This window comes from Macaca thibetana, chromosome 11 (genome assembly GCF_024542745.1).
Source record: "Macaca thibetana thibetana isolate TM-01 chromosome 11, ASM2454274v1, whole genome shotgun sequence".
NCBI classification, from domain to species: domain Eukaryota; kingdom Metazoa; phylum Chordata; class Mammalia; order Primates; family Cercopithecidae; genus Macaca; species Macaca thibetana.
The window spans coordinates 20844103-20868040 of NC_065588.1; the positions used below are offsets into that span (position 1 = coordinate 20844103).

General features: G+C 34.9%; 1 protein-coding gene across 2 annotated transcripts in view; it reads left to right on the top strand.

The window, feature by feature from the left end:
- Nucleotides 1-23938, top strand: part of PDE3A (phosphodiesterase 3A) — a 314907-nt gene that overhangs the window by 243178 nt on the left and 47791 nt on the right. For both annotated transcript variants that reach the window (XM_050747593.1, XM_050747594.1), the window contains exons 3-5: nucleotides 8649-8906; nucleotides 11456-11610; nucleotides 16829-16944. In XM_050747593.1, the coding sequence (XP_050603550.1) occupies nucleotides 8649-8906; nucleotides 11456-11610; nucleotides 16829-16944 (529 nt within the window). The remainder of the gene's footprint in view (nucleotides 1-8648; nucleotides 8907-11455; nucleotides 11611-16828; nucleotides 16945-23938) is intronic.

Here is a 23938-nt window from a genome sequence, read left to right on the forward strand (position 1 = left end):
GAATCATAAAACTATGACATAAATTTTCATAATTCTAGTAATATATTTTAACTTAATACATAGAGTATGCAGGTTTTTGCACATCTTTGATGAAGAGCCAAGAATGTTTCTCTCAAGTATGTGTCCACTGAAGTGACTGGAGTTTCAGGTTGCCGTTCTTACTTACACCATACCCATATTTCCTTGTACTTGCTTGCCAGTTTCAGTTTCTTTATAGTGGAAACAATTTAGGAACCTGGAAGCATTCTGAGTTGAAAAGCCTTTAGGTGTGTCGTGATTTTCTTTTTGAATCTTTATAGTTGTATCTCCCCTTCCTAAATCAAGGGAAATCCATTCTTAGGCTCTCATCCTTATGAAGTCTATTTATGAAGTCTGTGTGAAGCTACCTAACTTCATTTTCAAGGAAACAACTCCATTTTTAGGCAGGTGTCATTTCTTTGTAGATATTTTGTTAGCCTATGTAATTTACAGTGACAAATACAACAGGCCTAAAGAGATTTGGGAAGAAAGGAAACTGACACTAGGCAAATGCGTAACTTACCTGTTGGGAGAAGCATATGGAAATTCCACCAAATAGCCTATTCCTTGTGAGCACTCAGTGTACGCTAAGCAATTTACCATAAGAAGGAAATAGCATCAGTGACTCGATAACAATTTATAAGATAGAGCTTGTGAAATATTAGCAATTAATACAATAAGGACTTTTCTAAGGCTACATAATAATTTAAAAATCTTTTTTAAAAATGTAAAATGCTTTAGGATGCCAAGATGTAATTTTAAAATCTTTTTCTTTTTTCTTATTTGATGGGTGTGTGTGTGTGTGTGTGTGTGTGTATACACTATGTAGAGAAATGAATTACTTGCACAACTGGGAGGGACCTTCAAGAGATCCAGCCCAGTTCTCTGATTTCAGAGGAAAAGAGCCTGAGTGCTCTATTGGATACAGTATTGCCTCTAGGAAACCTGTGGGTTTGGTTTTAGAAATCATCGTAAAACTTAAAATAGTTTTAAGTGGCCTAATTTGAAGTATATAGCATTTCTCTACTAGGTTATCTAGATAATTTCTCAATTCTAATGTTTCAGCATTTGTAACCTATCTTTAAGTTTCATGTAGACTTATGGAGAGAGGCTTTTGGTGCTGCTTCTAATTCTTTTCCTCCAGTTACAATAAATTAATTTCCAAAGCAAGTGACACGCCAAATTGTTCACTGAATCAGAAGACTGAAGAATTATTGCATTTTTTGCCTGTGGGCAGGGACATATTCAGCCTATTTAATTAAGTTATCAACTTAATCTGTGATTTAAAATATATAGGAAGCAGAGCCATAATTTGACTATATTGGTGCTACCTCAGAGCAAATTTATCAAGAATTGGATGCATTATCTTCATCTACACCCCAAGCTAGATCATCTCCCTAATCATTTTAAAGAATTAATTTCTGTTTACCCTACCATTTCTCCAGTCTTTTTCTGATTTTTCCCTTGGGCACCTTTACTTTCTTTAAATAAAATGATGTGTTTCTGCTTTTTTTTGGTTTGTTTTCATTTACCCTTTTCACACAATTGTTTCCTAAGCATTCTTAGATTTTTTCTTTTAGAAATTTTCCAGTTCTCAATATTTTGACATGAACTCAAACACAGCACCACAGCAAATAATCTGATATCTTACTTAATGATATATAATTTTATTTTACATTCTGTTAGTAACTTGATTACATAGACTTGTTAGAATTTTTTATAGTTTGCAATTTACAACATTTTAGAAACTTAGATGCCTTTTATAGCATGCAAAAAAAGATGCCTTTTGACCTCCACACATACTTGAAGATTTTCCTTTTATAATATCAGAACTGCAATGTCAAGGTTTTACCCACTAGTAATAAAAATTAAAACAAATTGGCGCGGTGTCTCACACCTGTAATCCCAGGACTTTGGGAGGCCCAGGTGGGCGGATCACTTGAGGTTGGGAGTTCAAGACCAGCCTGACCAACATGGAGAAGCCCTGTCTCTACTAAAAATATAAAATTAGCCGGGCATGGTGGCATATGCCTGTAATCCTAGCTACTTGGGAGGCTGAGACAAGAGAATCGCTTGAACCCGGGAGGTGGAGGTTGCAGTGAGCTGAGATCATGTCATTGCACTCCAGCCTGGGAGATGAGCGAAACTCCATCTGAAAAAAAAAAAAAAAAAAAAAAAAAAATTAAAACAAATTTTCTGTAATTGATAGGCACATGTCTAAAAGTATGTAAAATATTGATTACACTTGTTGTATTTTAAACTTCTTATCTATAGCATCAAACTTTCTGGGCCTTTGGTTAATGATGAGTGAAATAACTTGGAACCCCTCTAGATTATGATATACCAAGACCATTAACAACTGTGATTGATAGTCTAAAGCCAGGATGAGGTAGGACATCCTGGAAATGGGAAGGTAGACTGGATGAAGATAAAAGAGGAAAAGGAAGTTGTTTAAAAACTGAGTAGTCAGCCAGGCACAGTGGCTAACACCTTTAATTTCAGCACTTTGGGAGGCCAAGGTGGGAGGATTGCTTGAACCCAGGAGTTCAAGACCAGCCTAGACAAAATAGCGAAACTCCATCTGTACCAAAAACACAAAAAATTAGGCATGGTGGTTTGAGCCTCTAGTTGTAGCTGCTAGGAAGGCTGAGGTGGGAGGATTACTTGAGCCCAGGAGGCTGAGGTTGCAGTGAGCCGAGATCGTGCCAGTGTACTTCAAACTAGGTGACAGAGTGAGACTCCATCTCAAAAAAAAAAAAAAAAAAAAAAAAAAAAAAAACCTTGAAAAATGGTGAATTTACCAAAAGTATCAGTTATTTTTGGCTTAATATGTAAAACCGCACTTTCCTCCACTGTTTATGACACTGAAATTCCACATTTTCTATTTAAAGGTGGCAATCCAAATTTGGTTGCCATTTAAATACTGTCTAGGGAAACACACTTGCATTTTCTTAAATGTTAAATATAGATATTTCTATTACAAGGAGAGTCTGTGAAGTAGAATGTTTTATATTGCTTGGTAACTTTTTTTTTAAAAGGAAAAGATTTGTTTGATCATCTGCACCATAACAAGATTCAACTGCGGTTTTGTGCTTAGTGTGGCTCGTACTGCACTGAAAGATGGTTTCAGATTGTTAGTTTGAAGACTTCTCTTTAAACTGACTTTTATATAAACGTAACATTTAGTATTTATTATCGGTATCTAAAATTTCACCAGTTAAATAAAATATTTCTGAGTACCATTGGTATACCTCAATATTTAATTATATTATTTTTTCAAAGTTAATAGGCACGGAAATACCCTCTGTGTGAATCATGCAATTTTTTCTTACTTTGTATGTGATTTAAAAAACACTACCAAAACCCAAAACCCCTCTCCCTTAAAATTCCTTAATAGGGACATCTTAGACATACCCATCCTTTATAGCTTACCTGCTATTTATTGAAACAGCAGCCAGTCCATCTTTCTATCTTTCACCATTTCATATGTGGTTAGCCTTGGCAGGTTTGCTGCAAACAAATCTGATTGTTGGTTTTAAATTGCATGCCTCATTGAAGCCTTTAGTTATTTGAGCAAAAAAGTGGTAATAACTTCTTATGTGTGATGTATCTGTTGACTGTAACATAATTTTATTCTAGAATCATGAAAACAGTAAAGCGAGGACCTGACTTAATGACACTGAGGAGATTTTTTTTTTTCCAATAGTAGAAGTGTTCACTTCAGTTTCTTAGCCAATTTCAATACGGATAATTTGTCTCTTGGCTTGAATGTTGCTTTTGTTTTCCCTTAATTAAAGACCTTTGCTTTTGCAAAAGCTGTAGCATAGTAGCATCAAAATACATAATGTGCTTATTTTCTAAATTCTTATATAACTGTGACATTGACTTATAAAGATGAGTTTTCAGTTTCTATTTTAAAGTTACTTTTTAAATTTTTACTACTTTTTTCTGTATATACAAGACATACATCTATTACTTTAAAGAAAAAATAAAATGTATTATAAAAGACACACAATTTGATAGTTATAAAAAGACTTGTGTTCTTCCCAATATTTTATTTAAAACATGTAATTCTCATGAACATGTTCTACTTTTTCTTCAGACTTACAGATTTTATGTACTGAGAACATTTTAAGAGAACTTTTTAGTTATTACTAGAGAATGAACTTAATTTCACTGTCAAAACATTTATGTCTTGAAAACAAAGTTTGACTTAAAATTTCAAATTTGTATGGAAACAGTGCAGTGAATTATTTATTGGAACAACATGGCCAAAAATAAACATTACTATTTCAGAGGACCACACTGGATGAGATTTTCAGAAGCATAATGATTAGAGATGCACTTTAAAATACTTATTTCTAAAAGGGATGTTAGGTCAGTAGCATTTTTACAAACATTAAAAAATTGAATAATGATATTATTTCTATTTGCAGATGACATGATCTTTATATGTAGAAAACCACAATGATTCCACACACACACAAAATTTGTTAGAGCTAACAAATGAATTCAGCAAAGTTACAGGATTAAAAATCAACAGATAAAAATCAATAACATTTTTTATATACAAATAAGTACCTAGCCGAAAAAGAATTTAAAAACCACTCCCATTTACAATAGCATAAAAAATACTTAGGGATAAATTTAACCACGGAGGTGAAAGATTTGTACACTGAAAATTGTAAAACATTGGTGAAAAAAATTGAAGACACAAATATATAGAAAAATATTCCATTACTCGATCAGAAGTATTGTTAAAATATTTATACTACCCAAAGAAATACAGAAATTTAATGCAATAACTATCAACATCCCAGTGGCATCTTCACGAAATAGAAAAATATAATCGTAAAATTTGTATGAAACCACAAAAAAAAACCCCAAATAGCCAAAGCAGTACTGAGGGGAAAATGGTAGAAGGCATTCCACTTTCTGATTTAAAACTATATTACAAATCTATAGTAATCAAAATAGTATGCTACTGGCCTAACAACAGAAACCTACACCAATAGAACAGAATAGAGAGCCCAGAAGTAAATTCAAACATACATGCTCAAGTAATTTTACACAAGAGTGCTAGGAGGAGACAGGTGGAAAGAGTAATCTCTTCGAAAAAGGTGCTGAGACAGTTGGATTTCTACATGCAAAAGAATGAAATCGTATGTTTATCTTACACCACACACAAAAATCAACTCAAAATAGGTAAAGACCAAAATGTAACACCTGAAACCATGAAACTTCTAGAAGAGAACATAGGGGGAAAGCTCTTGGACCTTGACCTTGGCAGTGATTTTTTGGATAACACACCAAAATCCCAGGCCAAAAGAGATAAAATAAGTACATGGGACCACATCAAACTAAAAAGCTTCTGCACAGGAACAGAAACAATCAACAAAATGAAAAGGCAACTGATAGACTGGGAAAAAATATGTGCAAAGCATATATCTGATAAGGAATTAATATCCAAACTTTATAAATAACTCTTATAAAACAATAGGGAGAAAACAACCTGATTAAAAAGTGGGCAAAGGACATGAACAGACATTTCTCCAAAGAAGACATGAAAGTGGCCGACATATATGTATGGAAAAGTGTTTAACATCACTAAGCATCAGGAAATGGAAATTAAAACCACTGTAAGATATCACTTCACTCCTCTTATCAAAAAGACAAGATATAACAAATGTTGGCAAGAGTGTGGAGAAAAGGGAACTCTAGAACACTGCTGTTAGAAATGTAGATGGGTATAGCCGTTATGGAAAATAGTATAACGGTTCTTAAGAAAATTGAAAATAGAACTATATGATCCAAATAAGATAAAATCACCACCTCATAAAGATATCTGCACCCTCATGTCCATTGCATTATTCACAATAGCCAAGATATGGAAACACCATAAGCATCCGTCCCTGAATGAATGGATGAAGAAAACGTGGTATGTCTATAGGCACACACATGTATATACATACAATGAGATATCATTCACCCTTTAAAAAGGAAGGAGATCCTGCCATTTGCCATAACATAGATGGACCTAAAGGACATTATGCTAAGTAAGATGAACCAGACACAGAAAAATATTACATGATCTCACTTACATGTAGAATCTTAATTTTTTAAAAAAAGGTCAAATATTCAGAGAGAGAGAATAAAACAGTGGTTACCGTGGGCAGAGTCAGGGGAAGGGGCAGGAAATGGGGAGATGTAGGACAAAGGATATGAAGTAGCAGATGTATAGGATGAGTAAGTCTAGGGAATCTAATGTACACAAGGACTACAGTTAACAAAATTGTATTGAATTACAGATTCTTTTTAATAAGGAGATTTCAGCTGCTCTTGTCACAAAAATACTATGTGAGATGCTGGGTATGTTAATCGGTCTCGCTATAGTAACCATTGGACTATCTGTACACATCACATACCATCATGTTGTAAGCCTCAAGGTTACACAATGCAAGTTATTTTTAAGATAAGGAAAGTAAAATTCTCCTTTTAGCTCAGAAAAATAAAATTAACCCGCAGACACAAATATGACATATGCATGACTATATATCCTAAAATTATTAATATTTCACTTAAATTTTCATAATGGTTCATAAGAGATATTTATGCCTGTGATCAGAGAACATGGGCACTATTATTAAATTATGCATTAAGTAATTACAGACATATTTAAGCACATAAAATTAAGATTTTCTGGGTTTTTTTTGTTGTTGTTGTTTTGTTTGGTTTTTTTTGTTTTTTTTTTCCCCACCATGCTGGTTCAACTCTTGAGCTGTGGAATCAAGCTATTTTTGATTGCAGCCTGATATTTCCACTTTCAACCTGTCTGATTTTGGCAAATTATTTGTGTCTAATGAAAGTGAAAGTAATTATAGTACCTATTAATACTTTGTAGACTTGTGGGTAATAAATATCAACTTTACCATTATTATTATAGTTATTGTAATTTTAGCAGTAAAAGACATAACTTTTCTGTATGAGAATTTTACAGAGTCATTTATTCATTACTTATAGGTATTGCAAGACTAGATATCTTTATGAATGTTAGGTGTTATAATTATGATACTTTTCTAATTACAAGAATAATATATATTCACTTTTTCTACAACATACTTTTCCACCCACTGAACAATATTTTCTAGACAATAATTTATGAATCTACCCACATCTTTTAAACAAAGATATACAAGTTTATAATACAGATATAATGACAATTTTAAAAGATCAATTTATCTACTTATATGCATCTTGGGGTTACATTCTTTGGTTGTCGTTGCCAGAGCACTGCTATACCCGTTGTGTTATTGTTTTTATATGTTTAGATATTTGTAGAAGTATTTCTTTTGACCAGATGTGTATGTTGTTTTGCTGGATCATAGGATACATACATTTAAGCTACAAATTGATAGGCTTAGCAAAGTTTCCTGCCAAATATTTTGGATTGTTTTTCCTCACTACTCATTTATGCAAACCATTACTAATGCTTGGTGTTACAAATCTTTTACTGTTTTGCCAATTTTGTAAGTGAAAGTTGTTTTTATTATATTGATTTGCAGTTTAATTATAGGGGACATAAGAGGCTTTTTATATATATTGGTTATTTACATTTCGTTTGAATTGTCTATTCACTTCCTTTTTCAACTTTATCCTTTATTGATTTTAGAAGCTCTATATTTGGATATGTTTTATCTTCTCTGTGTGGCAAACATTTTCTCACAGACCATTTCTTCCTTTGCTTATGGTATATTTTCTTATGTAGAACTTTATATCTTCATTTAGTCAGATACATTAGGAATATCTTTGGCAGTTTATGAATTCATATTATTTTTAAATGTTGTAATTTCAAGATTATAAAATAATCCCTCATATGTTCTTTTAATCGTACAATTTTATACTTCTGTTTTTTTCTCTCTTTGGAGTTTATTTTATGTATTTATACGTATTTTCCTGGCCTCTGTGTTTTGTGCTCTTCGTTTCTGCTGTGAGGGCAGAGTAATGACTCTGCTCTGATAGGCAGTTTGGCAGAATATGACAGATGTGCCACAGAATCCCAGAACTGAAATTTCTGTTCTTACCAACAACAAGAGAGACAGATTGTGAACTAGCACACAAACGGAGTTTTTTTGCGTGTCTATCTCTAATAACATTCGTTGAATAACTACCATTAGCAAAAATATTCATTGAATAAACACCAGGTTCAAGTGTCACATTAAAATATTATAAAAAATAACATTTTATGGTATATTAATGTTGCTTTTGGAGTGAAATTCCTAAAGAACATACATGTAAAATGTTGAGCTCTTCATAAGGAGTGATATGAAGTTTTTTCCCCCCAGATCTCTGAAACTTTTTGCCTTTTAAAAGTAGTGTTCATCTTTTTAATTTCTTCAAATATGCTTGACCCCTCCCCGAGTTCTAGCATTAAAAAATGTGCCGCAAATGCAAAAAAGGATGACTGCTAGGGCATATTTTAGTAGAATTTGAAATAGGTGATGTGAATTTTACTGTACTGAAATCCTAAAGAATCATCCCATTCATTTCTTAGTGAAAAAGTTCAAATTAATGCTTTGTGCCTTCCGATTCAGACCTTTTCTTACCTGATCTTGTCTTGGTTTGTGTTCCAGTCTTCAGGAACCAGTATTACTGTGGACATCGCCGTCATGGGCGAGGCCCACGGCCTCATTACCGACCTCCTGGCAGACCCTTCTCTTCCACCAAACGTGTGCACATCCTTGAGAGCCGTGAGCAACTTGCTCAGCACACAGCTCACCTTCCAGGCCATTCACAAGCCCAGAGTGAATCCCGTCGCTTCGCTCAGTGAAAACTATACCTGTTCGGACTCTGAAGAGAGCTCTGAAAAAGACAAGCTTGCTATTCCAAAGGTAGGTAGTAATGACCTACTCCTTAAAGGGTTAAACTATTTTTTTTTAGTTGTCTTCTAGGCCTCCTTCCTGTCACCTCAACTCCATCTGCAGATTAATATCAATGACTCAGGCAAAATGTGTTGATCATGGTGACAAAAGTAATAAATATTTAAACATAAAGACTTCTGTCCTTATACTTGATAGTTTTCTATACATAGAAAATTTATCTTTTTATGTTACCTCTTTTATTTAATCTTTCATGTTACATGCAAGAAGTTTTTTCTTCTATATGCCAGATGCTTTTCTAAGGTGATAAGGATATTGCAACAACAACAACAAAACAAAAAAGACAGAAATCCTTGCTCCTTTTTAGTGCAGATTCTGTTTAAAATTCATTGACTCCTAAAACTGAAGGTTCTTTACTCTTCGATTTTCTTGAATGATATACTTCAAAATGCCCTCATGACTTTCCAATACACAATCAGTTTTGAACCCAGAACAGTTTTAGTCAATTATAGATTATTTAAAGTGAAATATGTCCTTAGTGATTTCTATAAACATATATTTTATATGTAAAAGGAAGAAATTACACAAATTTATTCTTTTGACATATATGGTATGAGTTTTACGAAAGTCAATTATAAGAGGATCCTCACCCAGTTTAGATCTCAATATTAATTAAAAATAAGGCATATTAAAGACAAGAAAATCAGAGTGTCAGTGGTCTCTGGTATATTCAGCACAGTTACTTATTTAGTAGACAGTCAGCTATCCCTTGGAGCTGGTGGTCAGTCAGTAACACCTGTGCTTCTGCTGTTGTGCGTCTCTTCTCTCAGGAATGTGATCTTCATAACTTTGTCAATAACATATTTACATAGTTTCCTTCCAATATGCAATTCCCTAATAAAGATATACCTAAGTATAATATGACAGTAAGGAAATGGAGAGAGAGATTAACTGGTTCCTTCAGGTCTCAAAATAGACCTGAGGTCAAAGACAGATTTAAGGCAAGAAACCTGGTATTTAAGAGTGTTTGACTTTTTCTCTTCCAACTGAATTACCTTCTAAGATGCACATTCAGATGTTTAAGAGACACTGGAAACTATTTAATGTCGGAGCTATTCTTAAATCCCAAGTTGACATATAATTCATTTCTCAAAATTTTTTACCTTCTTCGGAAGAGCAGAATGTCTTTGTGAACTATGCCTGTGTGGTAGGTTTATTAGGAGTGATTAGCCACAAACAAAAGTGGGTTGTGGTTCTGTCTATTATGACTGTTGCTGAAGTTATAGAAAAAAGACCTTCAGTTTAACTTTTTTTTTTTTTTTTTTTTTTTTTTTTTTTTAATTTTTAGATGGAGTCTCACTCTGTTGCTCAGACTAGAGTGCAGTGGCACGATTTTGGCTCACTGCAAGTTGGCCAGGCTGGTCTCAAACTCCTGACCTCAAGTGATCCACCCGCCTCGGCCTCCCAAAGTAGCTGAGGTTTACATGGGATTACAGGCATGAGCCACCGCACCCCCTAGTTTAACTTTTAAGGTCAAGACTCACTTTAGAGGGTTGGTGCTCATCCTAGTGATCCCAGACTCTTGTCTCAGTGCAGATGACGCTACATGTCCTGTTTAGGATACGGTGGGAGAAGAAATAAGAAGGGGAACAGCAGGTTGGCCAGCAGGGTCTCCTATTAAGAGGAGTTGACACTGATGACATTACCCATATCTCTGATGTCTAAGTTACATTAATCATAAGAGAAATGGTGCATTTTGTGAAAGACTTACATTCTTACACTGAGCTCCTTTTGTTTGTAAATGAAGATAATAAAGTCAATAATACTTGGGGGTATAGACTGTGGTGCAAGGTGATATAAATTAATTCATGCTCCCAAGCAAGTGACCTTTGAGGAAAAACTTCTCATAATAACTAATATGTGTGTATAGGTTTATAAATCCTGTTGAATAAATATAACTATAAAATTATCCCAGAGGTAATTGACTCACTCCTATAATCACATATTTGTATAAGCATTGAAATAAAGACCCTAAAAGGTTATTTATTTATTTATTTATTTATTTATTATTTTTGTTTTAGACAGAGTTTTGCTCTTGTCACCCAGGCTGGAGTGCAGTGGTATGATCTCGACTCACTGCAACCTCCGCCTCCCAGGCTCAAACGATTCTCCTGCCTCAGCCTCCTGAGCAACTGAGATTACAGGCACCCACTACCACACCAAGCTAATTTTTGTATTTTTGGTAGATGGGGTTTCGCCATGTTGTTCAAGCTGGTCTCAAACTCCTGACCTCAGATGATCCACCCACCTTGGCCTCCCAAAGAGTTGGGATTACAGGCGTGAGCCACTGCGCCTGGCTGCTGATTTTTATAATATGCGTTCATTTTGGCCAGATAATCTTTTATTAAATTTCTGAGCACTCAAATTTTAGATAGGTGATATTCAACCAATATAATTTAGTCAATTCACTTCTAATGAAAAGCTCATTTCCTTCTATTATATTACATAAAATTTAAGAGATATAAAATATGCTTGGTAATGAAGTCAAGTCTCTTTCCTAGCGCCTGAGAAGGAGTTTGCCCCCTGGCTTGTTGAGACGAGTTTCTTCCACTTGGACCACCACCACCTCGGCCACAGGTCTACCTACCTTGGAGCCTGCACCAGTACGGAGAGACCGCAGCACCAGCATCAAACTGCAGGAAGCGCCTTCATCCAGGTGGCATACGGCTCCTGCTGGTTTAATGTCTCTTAGAGAAGTTACTTACCAAAAATGAGTTGTAAATTACAAGAGAAGGAAGGCTAACCCATTACATTTGGTTGGAGGTCAGCTTTGAATATGGAAAGGGTACATGGTTTAAATGCAGAGCAGTAGAGGGGTTAACATCAGATAATTAGGTTTAACATCTGTTGTGTGACCCTAAATATAAGTGGAAAGCATGACCTGATGTGATCTCTGCCATTGTGACCTTAGAGGGGAAGGGTTAAGCTCCAGGGCAAAGGTAGGTAATTTTATCTACATTGAGATTCATACTGGGATCCTTAAATCAAAAGTGTCTAACTTGACATTTGCAATTGATATGAGATGCCCCTAGCCCAGTCACTAGCCTGCCCCAAGACCAGCTGTCTTAGCTTTGTACAAAAGACAAAAGAGCAAATCAAAAGCAGATCATCCTAAGAACACTTAGATAAGTGCAAACATTTGGTAATTTAAACTTTTCTGAGGATATTAATTCCAATTTTTCAAAGCAACTTAAAAGCCAGAATTACCAAAACTAAAGAAAAGGTTATATTAACATGTAAAAAGAATTTTGAAGAAAATAGCTAAGGAAAGTGCATTTAGAAGGAGATACTGTGTCCTTTTCTATTTAGAATAAAAATATTGTACTTATCATACTTTATTCAAATCCATTAATTGTGAGACCATTTACCATATGATTTCAGGTTTTTAAAGCACATATATCAGTTTTATCAATAACCTAATGAATGAAAAATATCCACATTTATGTCGTATTACATGATAGCAATATCAGAAGTAATTTTCTCCTGATCCTTAGTCTGGGATATACATAAACCACCATACTGAAACTAATAGAAATATTTCAGATTATAAGAATTTAATGACTGCTGACTTCTCTTTTTTGATTAAAATTTTTTAATTGGTTTCTTCCATATTATTTGTATTCTAAAAAATCTGTAGAATTGGAAGCAAACTCGGCCGGGCTTGGTGGTTCACGCCTGTAATCCTAGCCCTTTGGGAGGCCGAGGTGGGCGGATCACGGGGTCAGGAGATCGAGACCATCCTGGCCAACACGGTGAAACTCCGTCTCTACTAAAAATACAAAAATTAGCCAGGCGTGGTGGCGGGCACCTGTAGTCCCAGCTACTTGGGAAACTGAGGCAGGAGAATGGCACGAACCCGGGAGGTGGAGCTTGCAGTGAGCCCAGATCGCACCACTGCACTCCAGCCTGGGCAACACAGCAAGACTCCATCTCAAAAAAAAAAAAAAAAAAAAAAAAAAATTGGAAGCAAACTCAAATGTCATTATGTATTTTATATGTCAGTAAAATTCCACTCCATCCTATTACCTGGACTTTTGTAAAACTTGTAAACACAAGAAGAGATTATGCAGTGTTTCATGAAAATTTCTTGAAATTTGAAATTAGAAGTCAATGGTAATATTTTTCTCTAAAAATATTGATCATTGACAATTGCTACAGCAGCAAATACTGATAAATGTTAATAGTATTACTGTTAACTATTGCTTAATAAAATGAATTACGTTTTCAGTGTGTATCATTAGAGTCTACCTATTTTGCCAATGCACCTTGCTGTTTCCTGTCATAGCATAGGTAGTGCTTCATGATTTCCTTCCCATAGAATGACTATCAAAAATCCACTCATGCCTTGTCAAATGTCTTTCTTTCTGTTATTCTTTGTTACTTCTAGTCAAATCCTATTTCCCCTGCTTTTCTCTTCTCTTAGTCAATTAGATGAACTTGAGGGTTTAAATTGAAATCATGACAAGGAAAAAAGTTCCAAGAACTTTTAAGAACTTAACGCCCGAGGATCTTATCATTCTTCTTTGTAAAATGGATACATCCAAATATTTACAATAGAGATAAGGAGTAGCATATGATTCCATTCATTCTCATTCTCTCATTCCTAAAAATACTCATACATGTCTTGCCTGGGTATACGTTTTCCTCACTGCCTGATATACTATCTCATAATCTCACTGTCCTGTGAAAAGTACTGATATAAAATCTGAAAGCAATATAATTTCTTCATCATTGTGAAGAAAGGAAATTCATTCTGAATAGAATTTGATCCCTTTAAGGAAAAACCATTTATAAGTAAGTGGCAGTAGTACCACCATTAAATACAGCTAGTTTTGGCTTGATCATAAATCAAAGTTAAAACCTTCTTTTGAGTTTTAGCCCTGAAATTTCTTCCCTTTTAGCCCTTTTATTTATTCCTTCCCATATCTGTTCATTTATTGGGTCTCTTATTCTAAAAGAAGAATAAGAGTGAGAAATAAAAATTAGGAACACAACTTATATTCCTTTATATCTACAGCTGGATAATTTACTCTGGGTAATTTTAAATACAGTCTGGTAGAAAGCACACAGGACTGAGAATCTGAAGGGTCTTGGCCCTACTACTTAGAAATGTACTGTGTTCTTAGAGGCAAGTCATTAGCCTGCCAGAGTCTCTGTACCCAATTACAAGGAGTCATTAGGAAAAAGGGGAGCTTGGACATAATTGGAGGAGTAAATTAGATGGAAGAATACAAGTAGGTGCTTTAAAAAATAGGCTTTAGAGAAATAGAAAAAGCTGAAATACATCAGACCCTAAATCATTCCAAGTTGACCTTGGAATTGACCCCTGCCTGTATATTCAGGCAAAAAGAAAGCAGTAAACTTGGCAAAAGAGACAGTTACCTGATCAGACTTTAAGGACTTAGAATGGAGTCATTATGGGGATAATAAGAGCATAAGACCACCTTTGGGAAGAAGATTGAGATCTTCCATCACAGGCACATAGATAATTTTCCTCTGCTGTGCCAGCATGAGGAAACCATGTAAAGCCTTTCCTAAGCTGTTCTCCTTTACAGAATCCAAATATTTCATATTCATGAAATTTAAACAGGAATCTGGAAATAAAGAACAATGATGAAAAGCTGAAAACTGTAAGGGTCTCACAAAGCAATATATGAAAGCACCTGTAAACTATAATGCATTTATGTATAATATAATACATTGATTTATTGTATTAATAGTAAAATACAATTATTGTATTAAGAATGTGATATGACTAGGATGTTATTTATCTTGAGTTCATTAAATCTGCATTTATTAAGGATACTCTAATGTATTTTGCAAACTTTAAAATGAACACATTTTAAATATTTTTATTTGAAAAAATAGTAAATTGTTGAGATAGCCTTCATAATATATCTTTCTGATATATTAAAACATTCAGTTACTGTAAGGCATTGTCTTTAAAAAGTCTACTTAGAAAAGTAAAAGTAATAACCTATTCATTGTATTATGTAATGAGAACTGCAAACATTTAGGCCACATATACATTATATAATAGTTGTTCACAGTAATCAGTCAGTCAATCCAGCAAAGTAAATTAAAAGGGACCAGCACCACCAGAAAATAGTCAGTGTTGTAATCTGTTTCAGATCCAAAGTTTCTTTCATCTCATTATTTCCTAACTACCAAGAACTTGTGAAATACGTAGGATGTGCTTTCTGAGAAGGATGTCAAACAAATATTTTTATGCCTTACTTAATTGCATTTTATAATTGCTGAAGGTCATACCACATTTCAAATGTCCTCATATATGGAAAACTGCTATTAGAAGTGGGGAGAAAAGATGAAGTTTTAAAATACCTGGGTCAATAGTTGAAGAAAAAATCTCTCTGAAATGGAAAAAAAAAAAATTGAGATAAGAATTGTCAGAGTGTCAAACTGACCTCAACATAAATTACAGATCTTACCCATTGCTGAATTTACTAGTAATCAAAGGATACAGACAATAGTAAGACTCATGCTTAGCATGCTTTCCTTTGAGAGGTCTATTAGTGCAATTTTCTGAAAGTCCCTTTATTCCACATTAGCACATGTTCTGGTTTGGATTTAGCAGTCAGGGTTCTAAGCAATGCATGCATAATATTACTTGCACAGAGGGAACCATTTCAGCTCTGGAACCTCTCCAAATTCTACCATATTAATTATAAACTTATATGGCAATCTCCATGCATCCGTGAGCCCATAATTCTATGGATTTTAGGTGTTTTACGATAAGCCACCCAGACAGACCAGGCACATCTTGGTTACATTGCCAATCTAAGATTGGCAAAAGATCAAATTGTCAAATTATATTTATATAAATTATAGATTGTACCCAGTACCAAATTTACTAGTGCTTGAAAGGACACAGGTGTTAGCAAACATAGACCAAGCACTTTTCCCTTGGAGCAGTCCAAGATTGCCAACACGACTTTCGAAATTCCCTTCTCTCCCAAGTTAGGATGGAGTCTATTTCAGATTCAACGTGTATAAATTTTGAGCAACACATACAGAGAAATTTTATCTTGGAATACCCTCCAAAATGTATAGCCCATGAATTGCATGACTTACATAACATTCTCTAGCTCAGTTTTCCATGAATCTATTAATTCCACATTTATTTACAATAAGCAACCTAGGCAGACCAAGTACATCCTGGTAAAAGCATTTGCTAGATGAAGATTCTGCATTACCTTTCACCTAGTACATATCATCAGTATGGTTAGCATCAGCTCCATTGTTGGCATGTCCCTTTTTACAAATTCCCTTTTTACAAGGGAATTTGACTAGATAATCACTTTTTTTCTAGGTTATCACCAGTAAAGAGAAATCATAAGCTAAAGGCCTGCTGCTAATCATTTCCGTCACAAGGAAATAATGCAAAAAAAAATTATTTTTGAATGATTTCATGGTCATTCAGTTTTTGAATACAAATCCACCAAAAATAATAGAGTACTGGAGTAAGCATTATGACATTTACAGCTTACGTAAATTCACCTGCATCTTAACCAGTTAATCTGCAAGCCTCTTTTAGAAAATCTGTGAGGAATGCAATTTTAGAGTACAGTGAGAAGGTGTTTAATTTTTATTAATTGGATAATAAGAGGTTATCTTTCCTCTTTGTTAACCCAGTATGGTTGATGAGTAACTGCTATATCCCTGCAACAGAGATTATTTTTACATAATCTGTTTCATCACTGAGAAGTACAGTGGTTCTGTCACTGAACCTGAACCAATACTCAGATTGGAAAATCTATTACAGAAATGATGGTTGGGTTCTGGCAAGACTGGCCCAATAACTGACGAATAATTTCTTTTATTTTCTTTTAATTCTCTCTTGTCGGTGCTGTTAGTCCTGATTCTTGGAATAATCCAGTGATGATGACCCTCACCAAAAGCAGATCCTTTACTTCATCCTATGCTATTTCTGCAGCTAACCATGTAAAGGCTAAAAAGCAAAGTCGACCAGGTAAGTAACTTAACTGGAGAAGGGTTCATACTGTAAGTGTGGAGTCATAGAGCAAACCAGACCTTAAGTGTTGAAATATTCTGAGGGTGCCCTGTATTCAGTTATGTTTGGTTTGTCTGTTCTAATAACCAATTAGTTATTTTTTTTAAAGCCTCAATAACCAATTATTTAAATTTCTACCTTATGTGATACAGATTCCTTCAAAGTTGTTGTATCAGATTTCCTATCTTGAACTAATTAGATGCACAGGAAATCACTTTTACCATCAAGGATCATCTCTGGTAGCATCATCTCATGATAGAAATTCCAATTTTTTAGTGTCTATTAAAATTGTTTTTCAGGAGTATGATATATGACTTCAAGGCAGTGTTTCATTTACTACACATGAACTCTGATAAGGAATTGAGATATCAAAATTAAGAATAATAAAGCTTTAGATAGGAACATGAAATGATATTGGGGAAGACGACCTCATTTGTTCAGGGTTCTTGCTCACCCAAACCTGTAATAGGAGTTTTTGTGAGATTCTGTCTCTGAATTGCCTTTCCCCTAGAAGCCCAATTAAGAATCTGGGATGTTTCCTCTGAGCTTTCCTTTTTGGAATCACGGTTTCACTTCTCAGTATTACAGAAAATATCAATGAGATTTTCAGTAACTTCCTTAGTTTCTTAATCTACTGCCTTTAGCAGTTTAAGAGTTCATCAAATGGTTAAAAGGAAAACTGCCCACTTCCCACTGAGATATGAAACATTCAAGTTCTGGCTGCCATGGCAACCCCAAACTCCAATTTTTATGTCATCAGCCTCATGACATTGCTAAAAGCTCTGCTGGCTTGCCTCCCGAATAGCTGCACCCCTCTGTCTGGATCCTTCACTTCTTACTCCATGCCAATAGTCAGTAAATCGTGCTATGAAGGGAAGAACAGTTTACAAGATTTGGGCTCACCTTTCTGAGGTTCTGCTCTTTATGGGAATCTAGTCCCTCAGCATTGTGTGCTCTGCCTCGATAACTTTTTTGTATCATTTTATTGGAATTACATCAGTAAAAGAGATCATTAAGCTAATCTACTTTTCCAACAACTAATCTGGTCCTCTCTGCTCTTTAGAAATGTTCATTAAATTTTGCCACTTAGAAGTTATTAATGACCTGCTAATAAAATTGAGCTTTCACCAGGGCCAGGCAATGTAGGATAAGGTAGGCAAATACTTTTAAATTGAGATATTCCTGAAGACAAATGCGGATGAGCTCAGTACTAAGAAGAATCATCTGGGACTCCAACAAGGTGGAGAAACTGCATTTGAGAATTCCACATTAAACCCAAGAGTCTTAAAGGAGCGCTAAAGTGGTTTTAGGTATGTAAGGCCCCTTGGCTCCCTACAAAAATATATACAGATACTTTTGGAAGGGAAGCATCACCAGTTAAGGGCCATGAGATTTTATCAGATCAGATTCAAACATAGAGCTTACAACCAGGATCACTAATTGCACAAAGAAACACCATGAGTTTGAGTTAACAGAAACAAAAATACAACTTTCTAGATCTGTAAAAGGATGAAAATATTTAAATTAAAATTTAATTCAAAAATTTACATATTTAAGGAAAAATAATAGCAATGAGAAAAGACGTAACTGCAGAGCAGCTAAATATAACTTTTGGAAATGTAGTCAAGGAAATATTAAATAGCATAGTAGACTACTGAATTAGTAAACTGGGTAGAGAATGATCTGAAGAAGTTATCCAGAAAGCAATACAGATGAAAAATTGGAGAATATAATAGATTTTAGGAGATACAGAAAAATTAGAGAGTCTAATATACATGATATGTGTAATCAGAGTTTTAGTAGCAAATAGAAGACAAAAAATACTCAGGAGAAGCCTAGTAAATGGAAAGAAACTCACACGTAGATACAAAATAGTGAAACTACATAACACCAAAGATACACACACACAAAAATCCTAAAGTCTACCAGAGAAAAGACAAATTTCCTTTTCAGGAAAGGCGGTCAGGCTGAGAGCAGAACTGTCAGAAATACTAGGAGTCAGAACACAGTAGAATATTTTCTTCAAAGCTTTGAAACAATATGATAACCTAAAGTTTTGTGCCTGGCAGTTTCATCTTACAAGAATAGGAGCGAACTAAAGACAATTTGAAAGAAGTCAAAACTTTACGATCTGCCAAATCTTTACTAAAGGAATTTATGATGGATATATTCTAGAAAGAAGCGGAAGAAGAGAAAGTTTGGGATCTAATAAAAATGTTAAACAAATCTGAAAACCATGAGTCAATCCAAACAAACATTAAATTCATAAATAATAGTATTTCCAGATTTGTGAATAGTTTTTATAAGATTTTTTAAGGACAGAACTAAAATTTCAGACAGTAATAATATGTAATTCAAGAGATGAAATATAAATTTAAGTGTTCTAAATCTATGAGTAGCTCAGAAAGGGGGTTCACATGAGAAAACTGAGGAACAAGAAGGTTAAGTAATTTGCTTTCTCTAGGTCATACAATGAATCCGAATACTTTCTTTTGTCCTAATGACTTCATACTAGAAACAAATGAGGATGACAAATTGTCATAATTTAAGGTTAGGATTTTTTTTGGTTCTGACTTTGGGTAGGTGTAAGACGATAGAAGGATTTGGTTTTCTCTCCCTGTTTCTTTGGTTTAGTAATAACATAAAAATTATTGAATAACCAACATGATAAGATCAAGAAGCTGAAAGTTATGATTAGGCAGACACTGGAAATAACAGAGCAAATGATGCAACAGCCTCATATTCCTGTGTCCTGATCCCCAGTTGGTATGACTGCACTTTAGAAGAAAGAGCAAAGTGTAAAAGGAAAGGAATGTTCACATAAGATACCACATGGGCCGGTGGTAGGAATGAGAGCCACAGCCATAGCAAGAGTGCCCTTCCATTCTTGCCATCAAGTGCATAAGACATTTCCATCATGATCATTTTGGAGTGGATTTTGCATTGTGGCATCTTTAGACAGCTGTCACAGCACAGCTAAAAGTTTATAAAATAACCTGTATCCCAGGCATGCTGAATCTAACTGATTAAATTCCTAAAGGTCTGCCAAAAGAGACAAAAACATCTATCAAGAATCAGAGAGCCGAAAAGAGATTACAACTCTATCCTAATCAGATAGGCCCTTCTGCTTTAAAATCCTTGCTTCCCTGTTTGGGTTGTTGATGGAGCTAAGTAGTTGTGACATGTTTGATGCAGTTGACTGTGATGCATCCTGGTTTTCCATAAACTCCATGGAAAGAAGCTGGGAAGAGCCCCCTCGTGGCAAAGAGTGTAAGCAAATGGAATCAAATGAAATGTGAAGAGAGTCTGAGGAAACACGTAAGAGCAATAGGCAATGAGGTGGAGAGAAAGCGAGTATGAAGTAAGAAGAGACATACAGAAAGATAAATACCCTGTTTCCAGAGAGGGCTAATGAAATCTGTCCTTTGCGCAAATCAAGTAAACAGAGTGTCCTTTAGTTCAGTCAATCAATGTTAATTTTAAATAACTGAAACACAAATTATTATGCAGTTACTAATATAAAATAAATGAATGAAATCACATAGGACTCCTTTAATTGAAGCTTAAAAGCAGGAGATTCAAATATAATTTGTATTTTCAATTTTGCTCCTCTAGTATGAGTCACTGACATTATGGAGCTACCATGATACCATTCTGCTTTAAAAATTCCTTGAATTTATAGTTACTGTATTTGCAGTAGTCCTTTCCCGGATTCTTGTAAGTTTGGCTGCCGATTGCAGTGATAACAGATATCTCTACACCTATAATCTAGACTGTTTTTCTTATACAAAATTTGAAAATATAGAGAACTTTAATTACGGTATTCTGATTCTTTTTCTTTGGCATTCTCTTTAGATGCAATTTCTGCTTTGGAAAAAGTATTCAGGCTGTCCATTTTCATCTAAGCATGGAAAAAAAAGATGTCTTTATCAGACAAGCTGGTTCCTTTTTTGTTCCATTAAAATTAAACTGAGAGAGTTTTATAGCACAAAACAGATGGATTCACTTAAATAATTCCCCTGCAGTATTGTTTATTTTCTCTCTTTGATTGCCCAAAATTCCTTGTGTCCTGACACACATTTTCTCATGCTCTCAGGAACAAGGAATTAAAGGCCGAATTACTCAAAGGAGTTGGCATTTTAGACTTTATTTTTAAAATTATATTTTTAATTTTTTGTTTTTAAGTGTTTTGATTTTAAGTATTTCACATTAGGACAGTTTGAATCATTCAAAAATTTATGTTTCATGAGCTATGTCTTCTTCCTGGAATCTGCTAAAATTACTCAAATATAAAGTGAAGATAAACATTAATATATTTGAGAGAATGCATGTTTATCTGAATCTCTTCAGTCATGTGTGAGTGTGTAAATGTGTGAGTGTGCGATGTAAAATTAGATGAGATTTTCAAAGGTTCTAACAGTCATCCCTCTAACTTTAGACATGATTACATTGAAAGCATTTTAGAAAATTTGTTTTTGAAGACTTCCAAAGGTTATTCCTCCCAGTTCCTTAGATTGTCCTCTTCCTGTATCTGAAATCATTTATTTATAGTTTATCCTTTCTATAAAGAAAATTTGGTTATTATCTGCATTTATCTCCCTATCTTTTTGAAGACCGATACGGTCTTCAAAACATGCATGTACATCCTAATTCTTTCTGTTTTTAAACTTCAAGTAAACTATGATAATGCACACTGGGAAAAATAGTAGTTTGGCTTTGGGAAAAAAAGAGAACTTACGCTTTTATAACTTTAGCTTCTCACCTGCAGAATAGAAATATCCCTGCTTCTCATGAGTGTTGCCGAGAGTTACCCTTTTTTTTTTTTTTTAAATTTTGTGAGACGGATTCTTGCTCTGTCGCCCAGGCTGAAGTGCAGCTGTGGCGTGATCTCAGCTCACTGCAACCTCCACCTCCCGGGTTCAAGTGATTCTCCTGCCTCAGCCTCCAGAGTAGCTGAGATTACAGCCATGCGCCACCATATCAGGCTAATTTTTGTATTTTTAGTAGAGATGGGGTATCATCATGTTGACCAGGCTGGTCTCGAACTCCTGATCCCAGGTGATCCCCCCTCCTCGGTCTCCCAAAGTGCTGGGATTACAGGCATGAGCCACCACGCCTAGCCGAGTTATGCTTTTAAAAGTGTTCAAAATATGTAGACTAATACTACAGAAGCAGAGCTTCTCTATTACAGGTTTATTTTAAATTTCATCCCAGGCAGTAAATTTGATGTCTTAAAATCTGCTTGTTTGTTGAAATTTAGTTAATCTGTGAGTTCCAAGAACTCTAATGGTTGTGTGAATTTTAAAATTTGTGTTTGAGAGTGAATTGCATGTATCTGAAGCAATCAGCTGGCAGCTACTAAAACTTAGCAATGAAAAAAATCACTCTTCTCATAAATTGCCTTCAGAAAAAACAGGGTGTCAAGACAGAAATGGACAATGTTCTCATGGGCTTTGAACTATTGTTCTGTTAAAAAAAAAAAATTGTGTAGAAAACTGTCCCAAAACTCACAGTTTACTACGAGAACAACTAAGGAATTGCCTAACACAGTGTCTATCAGGAATCTCTTTTTCTTATGACACAGCAATTACTTTTAATTGCTGTTTTTGCAATTACTTTTCATTGCAAAAACCACAATTACTTTTGCACCAACCTAATAAAACTTTGCCCTGGCCCTACCCAACCCTATCCAGACTTGCCCAGCAACCTCTCTGACCACGTTCCCTGCCCCTCTTTTTCCTTTTTGCTAAGCTGCCAACCACTGACCTCCTGACTGCTCCTCTGACATCCCCCAGGTATGTCCCTCTTTCCTGAACATGCTTTCCCCAGCTACTTCTCTCTAAATGTCTTCTGTATTTCATGAGGCCTCTCTTCAAATTTTACCCACCCCCACCCCTTCCCAGCCAGGAAGGCCTTCCCAGTCCATCCTATCTAAAGAGCATTTATGTTCTTCCCTGCCTTCTACCCTGTGCATTGTTTTCTTCCTCTTATTTGAATTTAAGTTAACTTTTCTTTTTTATTGACTTTATTGTTTTAGTTTCTGTCTCCCCTAAAAAGGTGGGAGCTCCATTAAGAGCAGGGATTTTATTTTGTACCCTACTCCATCCATGGAGCAAGACTCACAATAAATACTTGTTGGATGAATCAATCCTTGAGATACTCAGTACAGATACCTTGCTAAACTTTCTACCACATCTTACTAGGATTCAGCTCCTTAACGGCTATGGTACCTTTCTAAGATTATCTGGAGTTACAGTCTAAATCCAAAAAGTGGTCAAAATTAGACCAACCCTTTTTAACCTTTACATCACGGCACCCATCTATGTGTAATAGTATTTGTGAATACCATAGCATTGGAGAAATGAGAAGGGATTTTGAGTTTTAAAACTAGGTTTCCTTTATTTTATAAAATTATAATGAGAAAAACTAATTATAAGCTATTGGAGATAATATTAAAAATTGAGTTTATTCTAGAGTTTCCAAATAAAATATTTCTTTTTTTAAAAATATTTTCAACCAGTAAATAATTCACAGCAAACTTGGAACCCACTTGCTGCACACAATCATACATTGGCTGGGAAATTCTGAGTTAAAACCTTTGTGAACTTAATTTTTTGTTTTGATTTGTTTTTGGCTCAGGATACTATGTAATGTGAAGGCTTGTCGTTATCTTTGGAAAAATAACTGAGTCTTTTTAATAGAAGTAGAAACCCAAATAAAAACCATTAGGCATTACATAAGGAGCAATGCAAATGCTGCCTAATAGGCCATTGATTTTACTTCCCCCTTGGATAGTCTCTGATAGAGGTACTGGCTTATAAGCCTCGTTTTACTAAGAATAGCTGGGTTTGCTCTATATTCTTCCACGTACTAGTACTGTGACCTTGGGAGGGTTTTTTACACTCTCTGGGTCTAAGTGGTTTTGTTTGCTTAGTATAAAGGCTGTGAGGGG